This window comes from Trachurus japonicus, chromosome 20 (assembly GCF_045865225.1).
Source record: "Trachurus japonicus isolate A0001 chromosome 20, Traja_1.0".
In the NCBI taxonomy this organism is placed as follows: Eukaryota; Metazoa; Chordata; class Actinopteri; order Carangiformes; family Carangidae; genus Trachurus; species Trachurus japonicus.
The window spans coordinates 9,265,479-9,286,029 of record NC_140926.1 but is presented as its reverse complement, the minus strand read 5'-3'; the positions used below and the strand labels follow the sequence as shown (position 1 = coordinate 9,286,029).

Genomic DNA, 20,551 nt, shown 5'->3' with positions numbered 1-20,551 from the left:
CCTATGTGCCTTCTCTGAGTTACAGGGGGGTCCGCCCATCAGTATTTGTCCATATAATGGTTGTGAATGGTGCTCACTTTTCTTCATCCAAAAAGACACACCAAAAAACATCCAAATACCTCCATACTGCTCGTCTGTAATGTCCCTCTTGTATTGAAGCCCCGACATGAGAAATTGTTCCACCGGTCAGTGCGAAAGAGCAGTGAACTGAGACACTGGGAGCTTCCGCTACAAACAAGCTTAAAATATAGACTTATTTCATTTTTTCCGGAACAATTTCTCATGTCGGGGCTTCAATACAAGAGGGACATTACAAACAAGCACGAGTATGGAGATATTTGGATGTTTTTTGGTGTGTCTTTTTGGATGAAAGAAAGTGAGCACCATTCACAACCATTATATGGACAAATATTGCTGCGCGGACCCCCCGTAACTCCGAGAAGACACGGAGGACTCTGAAAATTCTCCCAGCCCTTAGTCGACATGAGGGTGAGTAGATAATGAGTGAAATTTGAATTTTGGGTGAACTATCCCTTTAAACAACATCTCAGTTTATCACAAGCAGCTTATCAAACTTTTATGCTTACATCCATCAGACCAAAACTGGATAACCTCGCTAACTAAGTCCAGAACTGTATTCTCTGTGTTTAAAAAACCCAGTCAGTGACTCTGATTGCACCCTAATGATCTGATCCTGTGTCATCAGGGACCATCGCCTTGTTTTCTGGGGTTCACCTATGGGGATTTACATGTGCACTCTGTCCTCCAGCGCCTTCAGCTCGGCCTCCACCTGAGGCGGCAGGTCGGCTCCAACCTGCTGACTGAAGTAGGCTCTCAACTCTTTGGTCTCCTTCTGCCAGAAAGGCTTGGGCACGTCGAACAAGGCGCCCATATCCACGCCGCCGCCCAAGCCCTTAGTGTCGATGGCGCCGTCTTCCGGCAGCCAGCCGATGATGCTCTTCTTGGCCGCCTCCTCGTGCCTCTCCCGGCCGCAGCGCTTGAAGATCCACTCCAGGACGCGGGCGTTCTCGCCGAAGCCGGGCCAGAGGAAGGAGCCGCTGGCGTCCTTCCTGAACCAGTTGACGTGGAAGATCTTGGGCAGCTGAGTGGGAGCTTTTCGGTTCTGCATGCTCAGCCAGTGAGCGAGGTAGTCGCCAAAGTTGTAGCCGAAGAACGGCCGCATGGCGAAGGGGTCGTGCATGATCACCTTGCCTGCAAAGGAAAAGATTGAAACGCATTGAAATTCAACACCAAAACACAATAAGATGAACTTAAATCTTGACTAACAGGGCCTACAGTCTCCGCTCTCAGGACTTTTGTCATTTTACTGTTCCTAAGGTAGGAACAGAAATGGGGAAGAAAGCTTTTAGATTCTCTTCTCCGAGTACATGGAACTGTTTGCAGTCAGAGCTCAAACTCCAAAGTCTGGTATCTCTGAATGTATTCAAGTCCATGATAAATTCCATCACATCCAGGCTTCAGGAGTGCAAATGTTTTACTTGAGTGCAAATGTTTGACTAATCTTGTAAATTCTTTTAACTAATTTTGAAAATTCAATTGTTTTTTTTGTTTTTTTGTTTGTTCGTTTGTTTTGTGTTTTTAATTAATGTGACTATGTGTTGAAACTATGTGCTGTCATTCTTGGCCAGGTCTCTCTTGCAAAATAGATCTTGGATCTCAATGGGACAAACCTGGTTAAATAAAGGTTATAATAATAATAATAATAATAATAATAATAATAATAATAATTAAACCATAAGAAACCCAGACTGTACCTTGGTGTTCAGCAGCTGCCGTTGCCTCGGACCTCATTGCAGCTCCAACAAACACACCATGCTGCCAGTTGAAAGACTCGTAGACCAGAGGGACTCCTGACAAGATCCAGAAACCAGGGTTTAATCCACAGCTGCTCAGACTAAAAGGTCAAAAATGTTGATGTTCAAACTGCATGTTCACCAACCTTCTGGCCTCCTGCCACCGAAGATAATGGCGTCGATGGGGACTCCCTCCTCACTCTCCCACTGGGGGTCGATGATGGGACACTGAGCCGCCGGGGCACAGAAACGGGAGTTGGGGTGGGCACAAGCTGTCGAGCTTCCTGTTTACAAAAAGGAAAGGAGAGGAGGTCATCTGCTTTGCAAATATGTAAAAACAAGCTGCCAGTCGTCAAGAGATCAAATCTGCACCCAAGTCCAGAAAAAGGAAACTACAGGAGATAAAGGGTCTTGAAAGGGACACTGAGATACGAAGACCTGGTTCATACAAACTCTTAAAGCTTTTCATGAACCATGTCTGCTCTGTTCATATCCAGACTCAATGGGAAGACGCAGACGGTGATAAATTAAAAAAGTCTAACAAACTGTTAATAGTTTACCAGCCACGTAGAGTCGGGTTAAAAGATCAATGAGGTTGTTGTGCTGTGCAATGCAAGGAAATATCATTCAATATTTCACATTATTATATTTTATATTACTATAAATATTATAGATATACTGTACTGTACATGCTAGTTCTTTATTTGTGTGACTTGTTCTAGTATTTTATGTAGCTTGCACTGGATTTGCAGTTATTTAGTAAAGACTTAAAAAGCGTCTCCTTCATTGATGACCTTTGACGAAGCGTTGTTCATTCATTATATTAGTGTGATTACAGAAGGAAAAACAAGAAGAGCAACTCTTCCTCAGGTGTCTAAGCATGTGATCAGACTGGGAGTAAAAACGGTAATAGAGAGGGATAGAGCAGTAGGGCTGGAGTTCATAAACCTCCCCTCATTACAAACTGGTGTAAAAAAAAAAAAAAAAGTACTAGTCTGCAGAGAGCTGTAAAAAAAAAAAAAAAAAAAGTGCAATAGTCTCTGTGCAGGAAGAAACTCTGCTTCCATCATTTATGTGCTCCCTGCGTCTCCTTACTGGGCTTTAAAAGTCAACTTTATGTCCGGTTTTTCCTTTAATTTGCACTTTTCTATGTATCTGTGTATGTTACCTGACTTCCAGGCTTTGCCGTGCCAGTCTGTGAGCGTGACGCCGCCTGCGGGGGAGTCCAGTCCCTCCCACCACACTCCTCCGTCGCTGGTCTCGCCCACGTTGGTGAACACGGTGTTTTTGGCGATGGTTGCCATGGCGTAGGGGTTGGTCTTGTCCGAGGTGCCCGGAGCTACGCCGAAGAAACCGTTCTCCGGGTTGATGGCCCTCAGTTTCCCTGCAGAGACGGACACAACATGATGATGAGAGTGACATACAGTAAAAGATTTAAAGGGATAGTTCACCCAACATTGAAATTTCACTCATTATCTACTCACCCTCATGTGGACTAAGGGCTGGGAGAAGTTTCAGAGTCCTCCGTGGCTTCTCTGAGTTACAGGGGGTCTCGGCGTAGCAGTGCATGTCCATATAACGGTTGCAAATGGATACCAACTGTCTTCGTAACAAAAAGACACACCAAAAAACATCAAAATACCTCCATGCTGCTCGTGTGTAATGTCCGTCTTTTATTCAAGCCCCGAAATGCGAAATTGTCCCGAAAAAAATTAAATACCCTAAGTCCATTTTTCAAGCTTGTTTAACGTAACGTAACATTGAATTGGTAGGAATTTAAATGTTAGCGTGTCATTTTTAATTAAAAAAAGAAAGAAAGAAAAAAACGATTAAGATAAATGTAAACATTTGGTACAGATGACAATTTATGACCAGAATATTTCAAACATTTCCTCTGGGGATTAATTTAGTTTAGTTTAGTTTAAGTTTATTTCGGACATGTTAAAAGAAATAAAACATAATACAGAAATGGACAGACATAAACAATTAAAAACTTTACAAAACAAGCTTGAAATATAGACTTATTTAATTTTTTTCGGGACAATTTCGCATTTCGGACATTACATACGAGCAGCATGGAGGTATTTGGATGTTTTTTGGTGTGTCTTTTTGTTACAAAGACAGTTGGTATCCATTTGCAACCGTTGTATGGACATGCACTGCTACGCCGAGACCCCCTGTAACTCAGAGAAGCCACAGATAACTCTTAAACTTCTCCCAGCCCTTAGTCGACATGAGGGTGAGTAGATAATGAGTGAAATTTCAATTTTCTTTAATTGCATAACCTTCAGCTCCTTCCTCTCACCTTGGCTGTCGAACTTCATCCACGCGATGTCGTCTCCCACGCACTCGACCTTCCAGCCCGGCAGAGACGGCTTCATCATGGCCAGGTTGGTTTTACCACAGGCGCTGGGGAAAGCAGCCGCGATGTAACGCTTCACTCCCTGAGGGCTGGTGATGCCCAGGATCTGAGGAGCAGAGGAAGTGGTGGTGGTAAAATGTTAAAAGGACGAATTATAATTATGACTCTTATGAATTCTTCTTCCTGCCATATTATTTTCAATTTAATGTACATTTCCAAAACATTAATCTCAAGTGATGAGATAATTTGTCACTGATCCCATTCCCAGGATTTATTTTAATATTAGAATTTTTTTCAGATATGACACTTTTCAATGGGGCCATGAAGTTAATTGTCACATTTATTTGCATGAATTACTTCATAAAGGGCCAACAGGGTATTTTATTATCATATTGACTGCCGCTAATATAGGCAAGGCAAGGCAAAGCAAGGCATCTTTATTTATATAGCGCATTTCATACCAAGGCAACTCAATGTGCTTTACATAAAGACAAAACATTTAAAAAAGAGAAGCATAAAACAGAATAAAAACACTATAGACAGTATCAGTTTCTCACCAGCATGTGCTCGGCCAGCCAGCCCTCGTCCTTGGCGATGCGGGAGGCGATGCGGAGGGCGAAGCACTTCTTCCCCAGGAGAGAGTTTCCTCCGTAGCCGCTGCCAAAGGAGAGGATCTGCCTGGTGTCCGGCAGGTGAGATATCAGCACCTTCTCGGGGTTACAAGGCCACGAGTTCATCAGAGGAGCTGGAATAGAAAAGAAGAAAGGGAATTAATAAAAAATTAAAAAATCTGTGCAAAAAGCAGTAATAAAAACTTGTTTATGGCTTTTGAAATCTGTACCTTTGAGAGGTAAAGGCCGACCCAGAGAGTGCTGACAGCGGACAAACTCTTCTCCTTCAGCCAGTTTATTCAGGACGGGCGTCCCCATACGAGTCATGATGCCCATACTGGCCACGACGTACGGAGAGTCTGTCACCTGCAAAGAGAGACGAGCGTTTATCACCTGGGACTCATTCATTTTCTAGACTTTATATATTAAATTGTAGCATTTCTGCCGATCACGAGGTGAGCACGGTCTGTACCTGGACGCCATATTTACTCAGAGTGGAGCCCACTGGACCCATACTGAAGGGAATCACATACATGGTCCGACCTACGGAGAAGAAAGATGAACATTAACAACACATGAATACAGTTTATATATTCACCACAGGCAGTATTGTTTCAATATTGACAAATGGTGCGAATAGAGACCAGAGGTCACAGCTTTCTTTGCCTTTTAATGGTGGAAATGAAGTAATTTTCCTGTTATTCACTATTAATGTTTAAGATATGAACTCAGTGGCAGTTTTTTTTTTTTATATATATCTTTGGTAAAATATAAAAATAGTAACACAATATCGTCTTTTGCCCCATTTACCTCTCACCTTGTTGCAGGTGTACTCATGGAAATCATAACACCACCTTTGTGTGTGGTTGCAGGTGCACTTTTCTTTGTCGCTGATACTGATGCCAATCATTTTTCCCTGGTTTTTTTAAACAGGTCTAGTTACATACAGCTGGCATGCTGTTTTATTTTGGTTACTCACACGGGTTTTAAGGCGACCTGTGACTAGAAGCATTAATTGTGATCTACCTATAATTGATCGGAGCATTAAATCTAAAGTCGAAACCATTTTAAATATAGGGAATTTGAAGATAGATGTCTCTACCTGTCATACAGCCGGGGAAACGCTCATCTCTGGCTTTCTGAAAGTCCGACTCGCTCATCCAGCTGCCCAGTTGGCTCTTGGCTCCTCCAGCAGGGATGGGGATGGTGTCCCTCTGGTTCTTGGTCACAATCACGGTCTTGCTCTCCACCCGAGCCACATCTTTGGGGTCTGTACGCGCCAACCAACTGACAAACAGAGAGAAAAATCAGTGTGTGATGCAGAATAAAACAAATTGCAGAGGAAAATTTGAATATTAAAACAGAGGAATATGCATGTGTAAGTGAGTCTACTTTTAGCTCTTACCAGTTTTCATATTTGGGAAGCCTCTTCACCATCCCTTCCTTCTCCAGACCTGCCAGGATGTTGGCTGTTTCCTCCCGTGTTCCCGTGACCACATGTACATTAGAGGGCTTACACTCCTCCACGGCCCCCTTCACAAACTCTGCCACCGCCGGGGGCAGCGAGGAGACCGAGGCCAGGGATCGAATCCTGACACTCGCCCCGACCCCACCCTGCCTGTGGAAGAAAGTAATCTGTTACTCCTTTGTCTCATTATAGGAGATTAGAGAGGCTTTATTAGTGGAGTGGTTATTGGTGCAACCTGAGATCCTCAAACTGACTTTTCTGCACACAAAGAGGAATGTGGGGGTTGGTCTATTGTTTGTAAGCAGCGTGATATTCACAAATGCAAAACACTGAGAGGGCTGCTGCTTTGCAAGCTGTGAAAACACAACCCGGTGTGTGTTTGTCTCCTGCTTGCCCCCTTACAATAACTTAACAATGGGAAAAAGACATGTGTGTTTTTTTGACCCATTGAGAAAAATATGAACGTATCCTCAAAGGAGAACAGAGTAAATTAGAGAGTAGACAAACCATAAACTGACCTACTTCCTCTCCACAGTCGAAAACCAGAGGCTAATTTGACTGAAAACACAAATCACACTCCCCTGCGGCTCTTCGGATGTTATTTAGACGATAATGCAGACGACCTGTGGCACCACAGTGGCTCAACTGCATACAAGTGCATACAATTTCAGATCCTACCCATAATAACCCCTTGCTGGCTGCTTATCATCCACTCTCTTCCCAACTTTCCTGTATCTCATCACTGACACTGTAACAAAAGCACAACACATTCCCAAACAATGCAGTCCACCAAGTGCAGACACACACATACATACATACATACACACATTTGTATTCATGCACAGACACGTATCTGGTCGGCTCATACAAAGAGCACGTGCGTCATGCATGCACACACTCAAAAAAAAAAAAAAAGAGATAACGTGTAACTTGACAGCGAGAGGGGGCAAAGAATAGTCTGATGCCAGCAGAACAGGTGACCTGTACGTGCCTCGCCAGGTGTGTAACCATTGATGAGAGAGAGTGAGAGTGACTAATCATGAACGGACTCCAGCTCTGCAGTTAAAAAAGCTGAGTTGACAAACAGTGACAGAGCAACAGGTGAATTATTTACTGTTAATTTTGGCAATAATTCAAATTTGGATTACCGCAGTTTGTGACTGGCTGTATCTAAGGTTGTAAAATTGATCCCGTGACAATATCCTAGCCTATTTGTAAAATATCTCTTGTCAAGTCTCAAGTAATTCATATTTCCATAACTACTTATGACATAACAGCCAGTTTCAGGTGCTGTTTTCATGTTTTTTAACAGCAGATAGCAAACACAGCTAAAGTTGCTTCCATACTTTATTTTGAAAACAGAGCAGATTTGAGCTAAATGCTAACATGCCAACACAACCAGTGCTGATTTGTTGATGTTTAACCATAGCTTTGCCCATGCTCACCATCATAGCTTAGCATATTAGCAACACTAGCATTTTGCGGGAGCGTGCCTATGTTTCCACAGCCCTATGTTCCCTCAGCCCTATGTTCCCTCTGGACTCTCTCTACCTATCTGGACTCTACCTATCTGGCCTGTCTAGCCTCTACCTGGTCTTTTTACTAAACTTAACCAACTCCTTTCTTCATTGCCTAAACCCAACCAATGGTGGGACCAAAGGGCTGAGGGAACATAGGGCTGTGGGAACATAGGCATGACCCCCATTTGGCAGTGTAAATTAGTTCAGTAGTTATTTGTTTATGGAAAAACTGTGGTGGAAACATGGAGGCCTGAACCACATTTCATCCAACATGCTAAACCTATGATTGTGAATAAGAAACCTATAGTAGGCTAAACATCAACAAATAGGAAGCATTAGTGGTGTTTGCATGTTGGCAAAAACTAGTGGCTAGAAGTGTAAATTAGTTTTGCAGTTAGCCTGTTTGTTCACAAACAGAAGTGGTGGACACCAAAGTTGTTGGAGTTGGTCCTGAGGGAAACATGGAGGTCTGGACCACACTTCATCCCCAATTCATCCAAGAGTTGCTGAGATATTTTAATCAAAATAAACGACAACCACATGATCCTCCTAGTAGAATAGTTTCTGCACCAATCAACCATTCTCCATCTTTTGTAAAAAAAAAAGAAACACAATATATTTTCAGTTTTTAGATCTTTAGACTTATTTCCACTCAGATCTGAACAAAAGAAAATGAATAAACAGCTGAAGGGGGAAACTAAGAGAACAGTAGTGTTTCTGTACCACAGCACCCTGGATTGACCTTTAGCCCCAGAAGACCAAAAAATAAATAAAAGGCACTTTGTGTGATCTGTGATGTTCAGTGAACCAGTCGCCTTAAATTAGCTTCACGGTCCTGTCATCTTTTTTCTTCCTCCCTCACACTAAATCAATTACCTTCACTTGCAATCAAGCACTCTAATTCCTGTAACCATCTGGGTGGTGCTGAACGTTATGTCCAGTGTGATCGGGATTAAGGACGGAGATCAGCTGGGTTGAATTTGAATTGAATGTTTTAATTTAACATCACTTGTCTTGAGACAGATGATCATGGTAAAGGAGGGTGAAGCGGCTTCTCGTCTTTCTGCTTTGCATTTAAAAAGCCGAATCTCTTACAAAACCCTCAGCAGACTCTGATGAACTCTGATCCCGGTCTTCCCCCGACAGCCATTCATCCCCATGGTGCCTTTTGTCTCTCGGCTTCCCCATTCCTCATCCCCATCCCCCATACCTGATGAGCACCGGCATTCTTCTATTTGACTAATTTAGCATAAGCTCAGTGAGACATCTACTTTAAATAAAATGTTGTTGTTTTCTTTTAACGTGCAGCACAGACACTGGGAGCATTGTCCTCTGAGGTTAAAGAAGAAATTATGAAATGAGGGGCATTATCCGGAGTAGAATAAGGGTGAACGTCATGAAACAAATAAGCCTGATGTGTTATCTACACCCCTGGCTGGCTGTCTCCTGCCTTGCCTGCCTCCAGTTGAACAAGTTTTTTTTCTTCCAAGCCAATCACCACAGACAACCGGCAGACACGCCTACACTCCCCCACCTCCTTCACCACCCATGATAGATCCTGGTCAATAGTCCCTCCTCAGGGCAGAGTCTACACATAGTACAGAGGGAAGTACACGCACACGTGCCGCACATATCAGCCTCACACACAGCACCAGCGAGGAGGACACGGGGAAAAACACACGGAACATGCTCAGGGACATCGAAGCAAACAGAGGAGTGATGACTCCAGTCATTAACAACCTCTCAAGCAGAAATACAAACACAAAATGCACAGAGGGACTTGGGAGCAGAGGCCTCCTGACACAAACTCACATGTCCTGCCATGGTGCCAATCACATGCAATATTTAATGAGGAAATAAAAGCACACATATATAGTGTGTGATATCATAACAAAGGTGAACAAAGCTTCTTTATTGAAATCACCTTTTCCACTCACATGCTTGATTTACAGGAACACACTATAGTACATAGTATCTTTGCTGAGGTAGCCTATCTGGCATCAGGTCTGACAAGTTCCTGCCTGCAAATAGCAGACAATAAATCTGCAATAACTCATTTAAATGTTGTCTTTCATAATAATAAGCTGGATTTTAGAATGAATTGGCCTCTTATGTTAAAGAGTATAAGTTAACAGATGTTTAAATGGGTGTAAGTGTATGTTATATGCACCCATGGTTAAAAAAGAAGAGAAAAGGATCACAAAATGGTGCAGCCTATAGAAAATGGGCAGGGCATATAGTTGTGCATACATTTTACAAATATAAGCCAACCCATAGGAACTAACATGCAAGAAAAAACTTCAAAAAACAGTGTGATTAAACTGAGACAAAGAGATAAAGTTGAGTCTAAAACACCATTTGAATTAAAAGTAAGACATAGTCGCTCACCTCCGGATGGCTCCCAGTAAAAGTTTCGACATGTTGCGGGCTGCAGTGCAGTGCAGAGGGGACACCGTGTTACAGAAAAGTGTCCGTGTTAGAGGCTCATGTAGGTGGTGATGGTGAGGAGGTGAAGTGAAGTGAAGAGAAGAGCCGTGTCAGAGCCGCTCGCTGCTCATATCTGCGCTCAGACCAGAGTCAGACCTTGCACTTTGGTCACAGTGAAAAACACCTGGATGCTGCTGCTGCTGCTGCTGCTGCTGCTGCTGCTGCTGCTTCAACACACTGAGAGTGAGTCAGTCCAGTCCACAGCTGGGTGGGTGGGTGGGTGGGTGAGTCCTCCTGTGTTCCTCCAACGTTGCAGCCCCCCCCTCAACAAAAAAATAAAAAATGAATAGGCTACCGTAGCTATCAGTCTCTGTCCATAGTGTTGCGTTCACGCTCCTCGGTCTTTCTCTCTCTCTCTCGTCAAATAAACCAGACGAGCGAGCGGCTGATGCAAGTTTCTCAGCCGCTGCAGCGAGAGGCGGCGTGGACACACACACATTCACACACACACATTCACACACACACATTCACACACACAACAACCCGGAAACACCACGGATCCAGACCGGGTGCTGCTGCTGCTGCTCACACGAGACCACCACCCACAAAAACACAGCTGGATGAGCACATCCATTCACCTTTATGTTTAACTTTTACACATCTGGACAAGTTGTATTGGAGAAAAGTTTAGATTTGTTTTAATTATTCATGTGCAACTTTTTTTCCTTCCCAACCCACAGGCAGAGGTTTAGTGGCAACATACAACTACAATTGCAACAGTGTATGTGTGTACGTGTGTGTTTGTGCGTCTCTCTCTCTGTGTGAGTGTGAGTCAACTGAACAAAATGTCCAAATGACAACTAGGCTATCTTGTAGCAACTATTAAAAAAATGTCCGTGTCTAACCCAGGTGTGTCTCTTTGTGTCTGTTCAGTGTCACATGGACAAGAAGCATTAGAGCCAACACCTAAAACATATTCAGCACTGATAATGCACATTAAAAATGTGATAAATACACAGATACAGGTAATCAATAAACCTGACATAAGTTTGGAGAATTTAACTACAAAGCAGGGTGCACTGATACAAAAATAAATTCACTTACACATCAAAATGAGTTTTGCTTTTGAGATATTGGAAGTAACATAATAGAATAGAATAGAATAAAATAGAAAACTTTATTTATTTGTGGAAATTTGCCTTTGATTTTTTCCATAGAAACATAAAAGGTCCAGGTCGAGGTGCCGTACATCCATAGTACCACACCACACACCTTTGAAGTACCATCCATCCATCACAGCACAGTGAATAGGCTACAGCCAAAAACATGCATATATATAAACTGTAATGCAATACAAATGCTCACAATAGGCCTACAGGTCCACAGGTCACATAGGCTATATCACACTGACCTATAACCATGAAACGGGGAAAAGTCCTGAGTCTACCCAGCCTCGCTTAAAAACTCAAACAGCCTTGGTGATAATCTAGTTATTTATTTATTATTTATGTATTATTGTAGGCCACTGTTTTAGTAATGAAGAAACATCCCTAACGTGCTGTTTAGTTTGCAAGCTATAGGCGCACTTTCAGAACCAGCGTGGCCCAGCATGAACTCTCTGTTAACCCATTTATATAATTTAACCTGATTTTAAGTCCAATCTGAGATGAACCCGCTGACATCTGTAGGAAGACAAAGCTGTTTTTTGAGCTACAGTTTGTCCCTCTCATGACAGACACACTGAGCATCACTTCACTTATAAACACTAATGGTTTGGCTCTTAGCTGTGCTGAAAGTAAAAAGCTCCCTGCGTTACCCTTAGTCACGTTTAATGTTTATGTATCTAATGTGTCATCTCACCTACTATCACCCCTCCTCTCTTCTCCCCTCCTACCTGTATTTTCAATAAAGTTACCAAAATAAACCGTCCTGGCCTGGGAAACTTAGAGCCAGTAAAAAACCAAGGTGCAAAAAGGCACATTCAAGAATCAAAACTTGAACTAATATGCTAAATTGATCTTGATTGAAAGCTGATAAAATATTAAATCAGACATTGTTATAATCTTAAATCATTGGAGCTCAGATTTTCCAACATGCTCCCTGTTTGCGTTGGGATTGTGTAAGGGTTATGGCGCTGTAGTGATTGTTTATAGTTCTGTTCTTCTCCGAGAATATTGTTGTTATACGTTTTACAACACTGATAACTGATAAGCTGGCTGCTGCAGAGACGTAGCTGGAGTTTCAGAGCTGAGCCAGCAGGAGTCCGATCCTCGCTCCGTCTACCAGCACTGAGCTATCAAGTGAGTCTGCATCTGGTTTTTAAATAGTGAATTTCCTGTTAATGTTTCTCTCTGGGAACTGGGGGAGGGGTCACACACACACACACACACACACACACACACACACACAGACACGCAGGCTGAGAGAGGGGAAGTAAAGGGGTGGGGGGTGTTGGACAGGAGACTGTACTGTAGATAGGAGATAGGGTGGGATACAACAGTCTAACTACATGCTGGTTAAACTTCAGCCCTCCTGTCTCATGCTCTCTGATAGGCCGTGCAGAGTCAGCAGTCGACCAGACACTTTAACACACACACACGCACACACACACACACACACACACACACACACACACACACACACACACACACACACACACACACACACACACACACACACACACACACACACACACACACACACAAACAGAGTGTGCTGCTCAGTATGAATGAATGCATACATGCTAAAAGGCCATGACTGCAGTCCGAGGTTATGAAAGGCGGCATTCACAGATGCAGCAACGAACGAGCATAGAGGAGGCAGCAGAAGCCATGAAAAGCTGAAACATCTTTAATCCTTTAAACGCATATACTCCCATCTGAGTGAAACACACACAGCTGGGAGTTTTCATTATTTGTCTGTGAAAGATCACAATGGTTGATGACCCATCTGCAGCTATTTGAAGTGTTTTAGGCCACAGTCTAAAACTATTTAAATCTAAGTTTAATGATAAATTGCAGAACAATTTTCTCCAAATTTAGGGTGAAAACACACATTACAGATGCACATAGGCTGCATAAAGTTGGAAAGACTAACAAAGGAACAAACTGTGCTTTTATTTTGTAAACCCCTACTGTCTCTGAGGTCAACTTCCTGTGTCAGCCACAGGGTTTCTGCTGGTGTCGGTTACCCAGGTCAGAGAAAACAGAGGAGAGGGGCAGAAAGAGGCTTTTAGGTCATGTTTGTTTGGTGTTTGTTGAGTTAATATAGTATATATTCTATTTATCCTGTATAAGGAAATGATCGTTTGCATTGCAGGTACGTAAATATTGATGTTATCAATATTTGCAAAGCTGCCTTGCCTTGGTGTTGTCAACCTGCCTGGTATGTGTTTGCAAGGCTGGGAACATTTTTTGTTACTGTTCCTACACCACAATTAACCCCTTAATGTAAAATTTCTAGGAGACGTATGATACAGTACATTATGTTCCAACTCTGCCTATCACCTGTACTGTTTTTCCTTCTGTTAATATGTTCAGCCTGTAACTGTGGGAGTTTGTGAGGGAAATCATTAAACACATCGACACTGTCACTACAATAACACAATTTACTGACATGTTCTCAAATACTAGAAGTGTTTTTCTCTCCGCCTCCCTCCAGCCTTCCCTCCCCTAACTTTTCTTCACATTTGTGACCTTTGTCCTCGCTTTAACAACCTCCCAGCGCTCAATAACACTCGTCACAGCATTTTAATCGCCCAACTCAATCAAATCACAGAGTCAATAACTAATAGTGCTCGTGCTGTAAACAAGTCCGGCTTTTGACCTTTGGGTCCAACCTCGAATGATACCTCAAGTCTGTACTGCGACTGCGTGATTGATTTTACATCACTAACTTATCAGCTAAGTGAATAAATGTGTGTGAAGTCTGTTCATCGCCTGATGTCATGATGAATTCACATGTAGCCTAGGTCTCCGTCTATACTGGCATGATGTAAGAAAACCAACACTGTGTTTACATTGGGAGACTGACTCTTCATCTGTTCACTCAGGATCCTCTATTTGTTTTGGGCTTTGACCCAACTGTGTCCACACAGCTACGGTGTCATCAGACGTATGCTGACGTAGCATATGACACCAGATCCCTGAAATACTGGGTGAAGGACCTTACTTAGACCTCTAGTTTCATAGTGATCAATAGTGCATGCAAGTGGTGTCATTTTGTTTAAATGAGGACACCAGTGGAGATTTTGTCATCTTTATCTTATTGTGTTTTAATAGGCTTTACAAGCACAGAAAAGCTCTATCCCACTTTTTTATATTTAGCCTACATTTGTTCAAACATTATTTGCTTTTGTCATCAAGGGAAACTTAAAATGACTGTGTGTTTCTTTATGAAAGACATAACCATAAAAATCAAATGGTATTTACCTTCACATGTTTACTCAGGTGCTATTAATTATTACTCTCTAAACACCCTGTAGCCTAGTCAAAGTCTTTGGCCTAGTGTAGTTGGTCAGATAAGGTTTCCTTCACTTTGGACAGCAGCGCCATCTTGTGGACACACTGAGAACCTACAACAGTGAGTTCCGACCAAAGGATTTGATTGGACGAGAGGCATTCCATTGGATTTTTTTTTTTTTAAACTACAAGTATCACTCCGCTGTACAGGTGCTCATTTAACTGTTAATTAGCTTATCCTTAACGGTTGATAAATATGATTTTAAACAAACTTTTATGAAGACGAATATATTCCCAGAAGTAACGTTTGAGTTAAATGACGTGTGGTCGCCAACAGAGGATGAGGGCAAGGAGAGAAACCTGGATATTACAGCGCGCTCCCAAGGTAATATTGTAGACAGAGCAGTCAGACATTAGCTAGTGCACAGATTAGGAGAATGTTGGTGTTGCTTAGCAACAGTCCAGCGCCTGAAGAGTTGGCAAATAAATATCCTGCTGTGTATTTTTTATTTTTTGTATCGGCTATGGTTGTTTCTGAACAATTTTTTACTGATAAAAACAACATCACAACAGCCTGATTTGATTCACATCACACTGTAGTATGTAAAAAAAAAAAAAAAAAAAGGAGATTTTTCACATAAATTATTGTAGCTGATGCTTTGAGGCTATTCTCATGTTAATATGAATAGCCTGAATGTAGCCTATTAGCTATGAGGGGGAAATATATTCTTTCTTGTGATACAACCATTATTATTTATTTCCCATCATTGGTTCTAGTTTCGGGAAAATGAAAACAACTACAACTCCCATGATTCCACAGCATCAATTGATATTAAAGTGGGAAAGTACGGAACAGTTTGAAAATGCGCTTTACTTTCATTTTCGCTTTGAATGCTGAGTAACTGTGAGTAGTTTTCCGTGTCGTGCTCGGCTGGAAATACACAGATAACAAAGCTTATTGCTGTCTCCCGCCGCTAAACTTTAAGTTTAAACGCTCTTATAAACTTTATATAACGATCGATTATTGTTTATCTGACAGACGCGACATGGCTTCGATGGATATTCACCTCGGATCGAAGAAACAGGTGAGGACGGAGTAGTGTAGTCTGTCTGCTAGCATGAGTTGCATTGCAGTGAACATTTCAAAGCCATTTTCCGGTCAAACAATAGTGACGCTGCCAGGTAGGAGTCGGTGTGTGTGTGTGTGTGTGTGATCAGCAGACCGACGGTCAGTGGAGCTACAGGTCGTTGTGATAACTACGTGTATCTGCTGCAGCGGCTGTCGCGGCCTGTGCAACTGTGTGAACCAGACTCTCCAAACTCTGATAACAATAGTTTCTTCTCTTCACTGCAGGTGGACGACTTCTGCCAGAAGCTCACCAAAGAGGTCATCTTTCAAAATTCAACCATCATAAATCATTGATCTGAATAATGTAACATAATTATGATAATGATTATGATAATAATTTATGTTTACAACAGGCAGAAGAGCTAGTTTCAAAGTTTTTCCCTCAGAAGATGGAGGAGCTGCAGATGTTACTGAAGGTATCAGGTCATGTCTTTGAGTGAAAACTGGGATCAAGGCAGCTAGGGCTCCAGACTAAATTTTTTATGCTAAGAGCACTACACAGTGGCCCCTAACTTATAAATATTTAGGGGCGCACAGTGTAAATCGACTTGCAAAGCAAATATTCACATTTCCTTTTCATTCATGATCCTCAATGATCCTCACACAATCTGTAATGACAGATTCCCGATTCTTTGAGTTGCCACTTTGATGTTTCACCTGTATTAAAAAAAAAAAAGCAAATTAACTGCGTTTACATGCGCTAGTAGATGAAAGATTTACTTGCACCGTCTCAAATTTTAGGGGCAAAATGCCACCATTTAGGGGCAGTCTGGAGCCCTGGATCAAGGGGGTTATGGGGATCTTTTGGGGGTTAACTGGGGGTCAAATGAAGAATGACACTTCTGACATTTATGACTTGTGTTTGCTGCCAGACATCTTTCAGCTGTGACGACATGGCGTCCCTGAAGGCTCCGCTGGACATCCCGATGCCTGACCCGGCTAAAGAGGAGGCCATTCGCAAGAAGAAGGAGGAGGTAGGGTTTTTTTTGTTGTTGTTGCCTGAAAAGACCCCAGTGTGTTGGTTTGAATAAGTCCAAATAAAGTACTGGAGTGTTTCAACATTTCTTTGTTTGTTAAAGTCAACACACATAACTCCACGACTGTGATTTGTTTAGAGTTAATTACCAAATTAGGAAAGCACTGCCAGCAGTTTTAAGAGGTTGAATGAATGAAGATAAACAGCAGTGCCACATTAAAAATAAAATGTGTTTGATATAATAAGTGTTTTATTTCCCCACTACATTAAGCCTCTCAGCTGGGATTTTCAACCGTGCCGTTAAATATTTAGTGTCATTAAATCAGTTTTGAGTTAGTTACCCAGCAATCACTGTGCACTCTACAAGAGCTATTGCCCAGATTGGCAATGAGGGGGTTGCTTTTATTAAATCACACAAAGGTGATTTCTTTTTGTTAAATCTAATTGTTCTGTGACTCAAAGTGAAAGACCCACGTACGGAGCAGAAGCCTCCTGCAGGATCTTGACACAATGCAGAATGATTTCCGGTGTCCTGGGGTTTTATGACGAGGAAATAGGTTGGAACAATATCTGGGGTCATATCACTAACTCCAACTTTTTTTGACAGCTTCATTGAGCCAGACTCAGAATAAAACATGTGTGTGTGTGTGTGAGCTGTCTAGGAGAGAGTAGAAAGTATTTTTATTCTTATGTTGCAGAAGGAGGCGAAGGAGGGGAAGAAAGACAAGGACAGCGACAAAGAGGACGATGCAGGTAAATGTGCAAAGTAATAAAGTAAGACACGGTGATCTGTCACTCTCACAAGGTTGCCCCAGTTAATGTTTTCTGCAGAGGTGAGTCATTGTGAGGTGAAACCACCACTTTTTAAGAATATACACAAACGCTGTGTTTTCTCCAGGCCCTCCTTGTGGTCCCATCTGCATCAACGAGCGAGTGGAGAGTCTCCTGCAGCAGGTGAAGCCTGAGATCCAGACCCTGAAGGAGAAGCTCAACACGGTCAGTCAAGTTCATTTTATACTAAGGGGATCAATGCACCTGCTTCAGCCGACTCCTTTTTAGTATATGCCATAACTATAGACTCATAAGTTTGATTGAATATAGTCTGGAAGGAAGATTTACACATCGCTGTCAGCTCTATGTCGAGTCTGGTCGGCCATCTCTGAGCACTCGGAGAGACACTCACTGGTTGCTTATGATCCATAATATATAATATAATATATATTAGACGAGCATGGACTGAACTGGGGAAAAAAGCGTTTAGTTTTGCCACCCCATCAACATGAAACAACCTTCAGGGCGAACTGAAAATAGAATAGGATAGAAAATACTTTATTAATCCCTAGGAGGGAAATTCAGACCGTCCAGCAGCTTATAACAATGATATGATAAAAAATGATATAAAAAATATGATATGACAAACAAAATAAAACAACAAAAGTAAAATGTCTGAACTCGTATCTTTTAATGTCTTCCATCGTTTCCTAAAGGACCAACAACAAAAATCAATTGAACGGTGCCTCTGCTTTTAACCATTTCTGCCACCACGGCTCCCTTAGCTCCTTGCACTTTGTTTTAACTTATATTTAATTGTGGCCCTAATTGTAATGTATTTGTATCTTATGGATGTTTGCTGATGATGTGTGCTGCTGCCTTCCTGGCCAGGTCGCCCTTAAAAGTAGTTTTACCTGGTTAAATAAAGGTTACATTAAAAAAAAAGAAAAGATGATTGTTAGACTGATTGTTGATTTTCACTACATGTGCATATGACGGGAATAAACTACTACTATTACTACTACAAATGTGAGAGCGAAGGAACATGCCGTGTTTCATGTGAGAGTTTCATATATTTAATACTTTCATATATTCTTCTCCGACAGGTGTCCATGTGGGTGCAACTGCAGATCCCCAAAATAGAAGACGGCAACAACTTTGGCGTCGCTGTGCAGGTCAGTAGCTGCTGACATCGGAGCCGTTTGTACATTGTCCTTATTTAACGTTGATCTCTGAGGTGAGATTAAGCTTTGTTTTCTGTCCAACAGGAGAAAGTGTTTGAGCTGCTGACCAACACACGCACCAAGATAGAGGCTTTCCAAACTCAGATTTCAAAGTAAGAGCCCAGAGCAAAGCAGCTGCTCTCCCCCGTCTTTACAAACACACAGGTGTTGTGCTGTGTTTTGTCCAGTTAGAGCGCTTTTCAGGAATTTGCCGAAGTCGTCAGGCACCATATATGTACTGAAGTATCATCAATGTCTAAGTTGTCTCAGCAGCTGCAACCAAACATGAGTTGTTGTTAGTTAATCCTGGATTGTACACACCCACACAATCATTAGACATAGTGACTGTGAAATAACAGCATTTATTTGCAGCAAAATCAGTGTGATCCATTCACTTTAAAGTTGATTTTAAAATGAGACATAACACAATTTTCCTCCCACAAAAGAAAAGTTGAACATGAAAATCAGAACTGTGACTGTGTGTAGTTCCTCAGATGGCACAGTTTGACATTTAGTGAGGCACATAGGGATTATAAAGCTTATTAGAAAGCAGTATGTTACACTGAAGGCTGTTGAAACTGAATAACATGACATTTCCTCTCTCCTATTTGTTGTGGTAGATATTACAGCGAGAGAGGTGACGCTGTGGCCAAAGCTTCCAAACAAACCCATGTGGTCAGTATCTCATGTTATGTCTTGATCGCTGTATATTTTCACAGAATAAATTAAATATAAAAGTTATTTTGCTGCACACTTTTAACCTGTTAACTCAGTGTGTGATCTGTGCTTTGTGCCGCAGGGAGACTACAGACAGCTGGTGCATGAGCTGGACATGTACCAGTACTCTGAGCTGCGTCTCGTGGTTTTGGAGATCCGCAACACATACGTAAGAGACACATACTGTTGTTTTGTATGTATTCAGACATCTACAGAGAAATATCTGGAGAAACAAAATCTAATATGTCAAAAACACAGTTGACTATTTCATGTATTTTACCCACACATGTGTAAAATGTTCCAGCTGTGCTCCAGCAGCAGGCATCATTGGCAAATGAAACCCACTCCTTAATAATAAGGGGGGCAATTAAACGGAGCTTGTGTTGAACTGATTGGTGCCCCTCCTCCTTCCTCTGGCTATTGTCCTCCTGTGTTTGATCCAGTTGATGAACAGGGCGGTGCAGGTGATGATGAAAGGAGCAGTTTGACACCGTTATACAGCAGCTCTGAATCTGGGTGTCGGTCTTTTATTACTCCCTCTGTAGCCCCCTCTGCTCCCGTCAGTCACTCGCTGCCTTTATGTATCTCTCACATGATATTCCTGCTGTCGCCCGTGTCACTCACTCACACACACATGCTCTTTTCTTTCTCCTCCGCAGGCTGTGATGTTTGACATCATTAACAAGAACTACGACAAGATCAAGAGGCCCAGAGGAGACGGGAAAGCCCTCATCTACTGAGACACTCTCACAGGCTTTTTCAAAACCAGATACATCTAGTCTAGTATGACACTCTCATCAAGTAACAAAACACCCACTCTGACATAAATGTCTGCTTTTTCTTATTGCGCATGCATTATGTTTCAGATTGCAAGTAAATAAAGCAACATGATTCCGATAAATGCCTGAGCCTCATTTTGTCCAAACGGGTATTTAAAGCAGAAGTAAGCGATCCGGTCGTTTTGGCTAACTTCTTGTCAGCCGATGGAGTTAGCAGCCCCCGCCCTCGTCATGGATCTATTGGTCCTCGTCCCTACGTCACCACATTCACGCGCATCCCTTGGCTGCACACAC

General features: G+C 42.2%; 2 protein-coding genes across 3 annotated transcripts; one reads left to right on the top strand and one right to left on the bottom strand.

The window, feature by feature from the left end:
• Positions 1-554: 554 nt before the first annotated feature.
• On the bottom strand, positions 555-10,302 carry pck2 (phosphoenolpyruvate carboxykinase 2 (mitochondrial)). 2 transcript variants are annotated; one of them, XM_085763747.1, is made up of 11 exons: positions 10,164-10,302; positions 6,193-6,405; positions 5,890-6,074; positions 5,260-5,330; positions 5,018-5,153; positions 4,734-4,921; positions 4,120-4,282; positions 2,983-3,198; positions 1,961-2,098; positions 1,776-1,871; positions 555-1,212 (listed from the first exon to the last, which is right to left on the bottom strand). In XM_085763747.1, exons 1-11 carry the CDS (start codon positions 10,193-10,195, stop codon positions 746-748), a joined length of 1,905 nt encoding a protein of 634 aa, XP_085619873.1. In that variant the 5' UTR covers positions 10,196-10,302; the 3' UTR covers positions 555-745. The 2 variants fall into 2 exon arrangements, with proteins under 2 accessions (XP_085619873.1, XP_085619874.1); XM_085763748.1 differs by having other exon boundaries at positions 1,064-1,277; positions 1,755-1,871.
• Positions 10,303-15,534: 5,232 nt separating this feature from the next.
• psme1 (proteasome activator subunit 1) lies at positions 15,535-20,351 on the top strand. Its single transcript, XM_085763651.1, has 12 exons — positions 15,535-15,566; positions 15,702-15,747; positions 16,017-16,049; positions 16,145-16,207; positions 16,664-16,765; positions 17,466-17,520; positions 17,666-17,763; positions 18,645-18,713; positions 18,807-18,874; positions 19,382-19,436; positions 19,561-19,647; positions 20,138-20,351. Exons 2-12 carry the CDS (start codon positions 15,709-15,711, stop codon positions 20,216-20,218), a joined length of 750 nt encoding a protein of 249 aa, XP_085619777.1. The 5' UTR covers positions 15,535-15,566; positions 15,702-15,708; the 3' UTR covers positions 20,219-20,351.
• Positions 20,352-20,551: the final 200 nt, after the last annotated feature.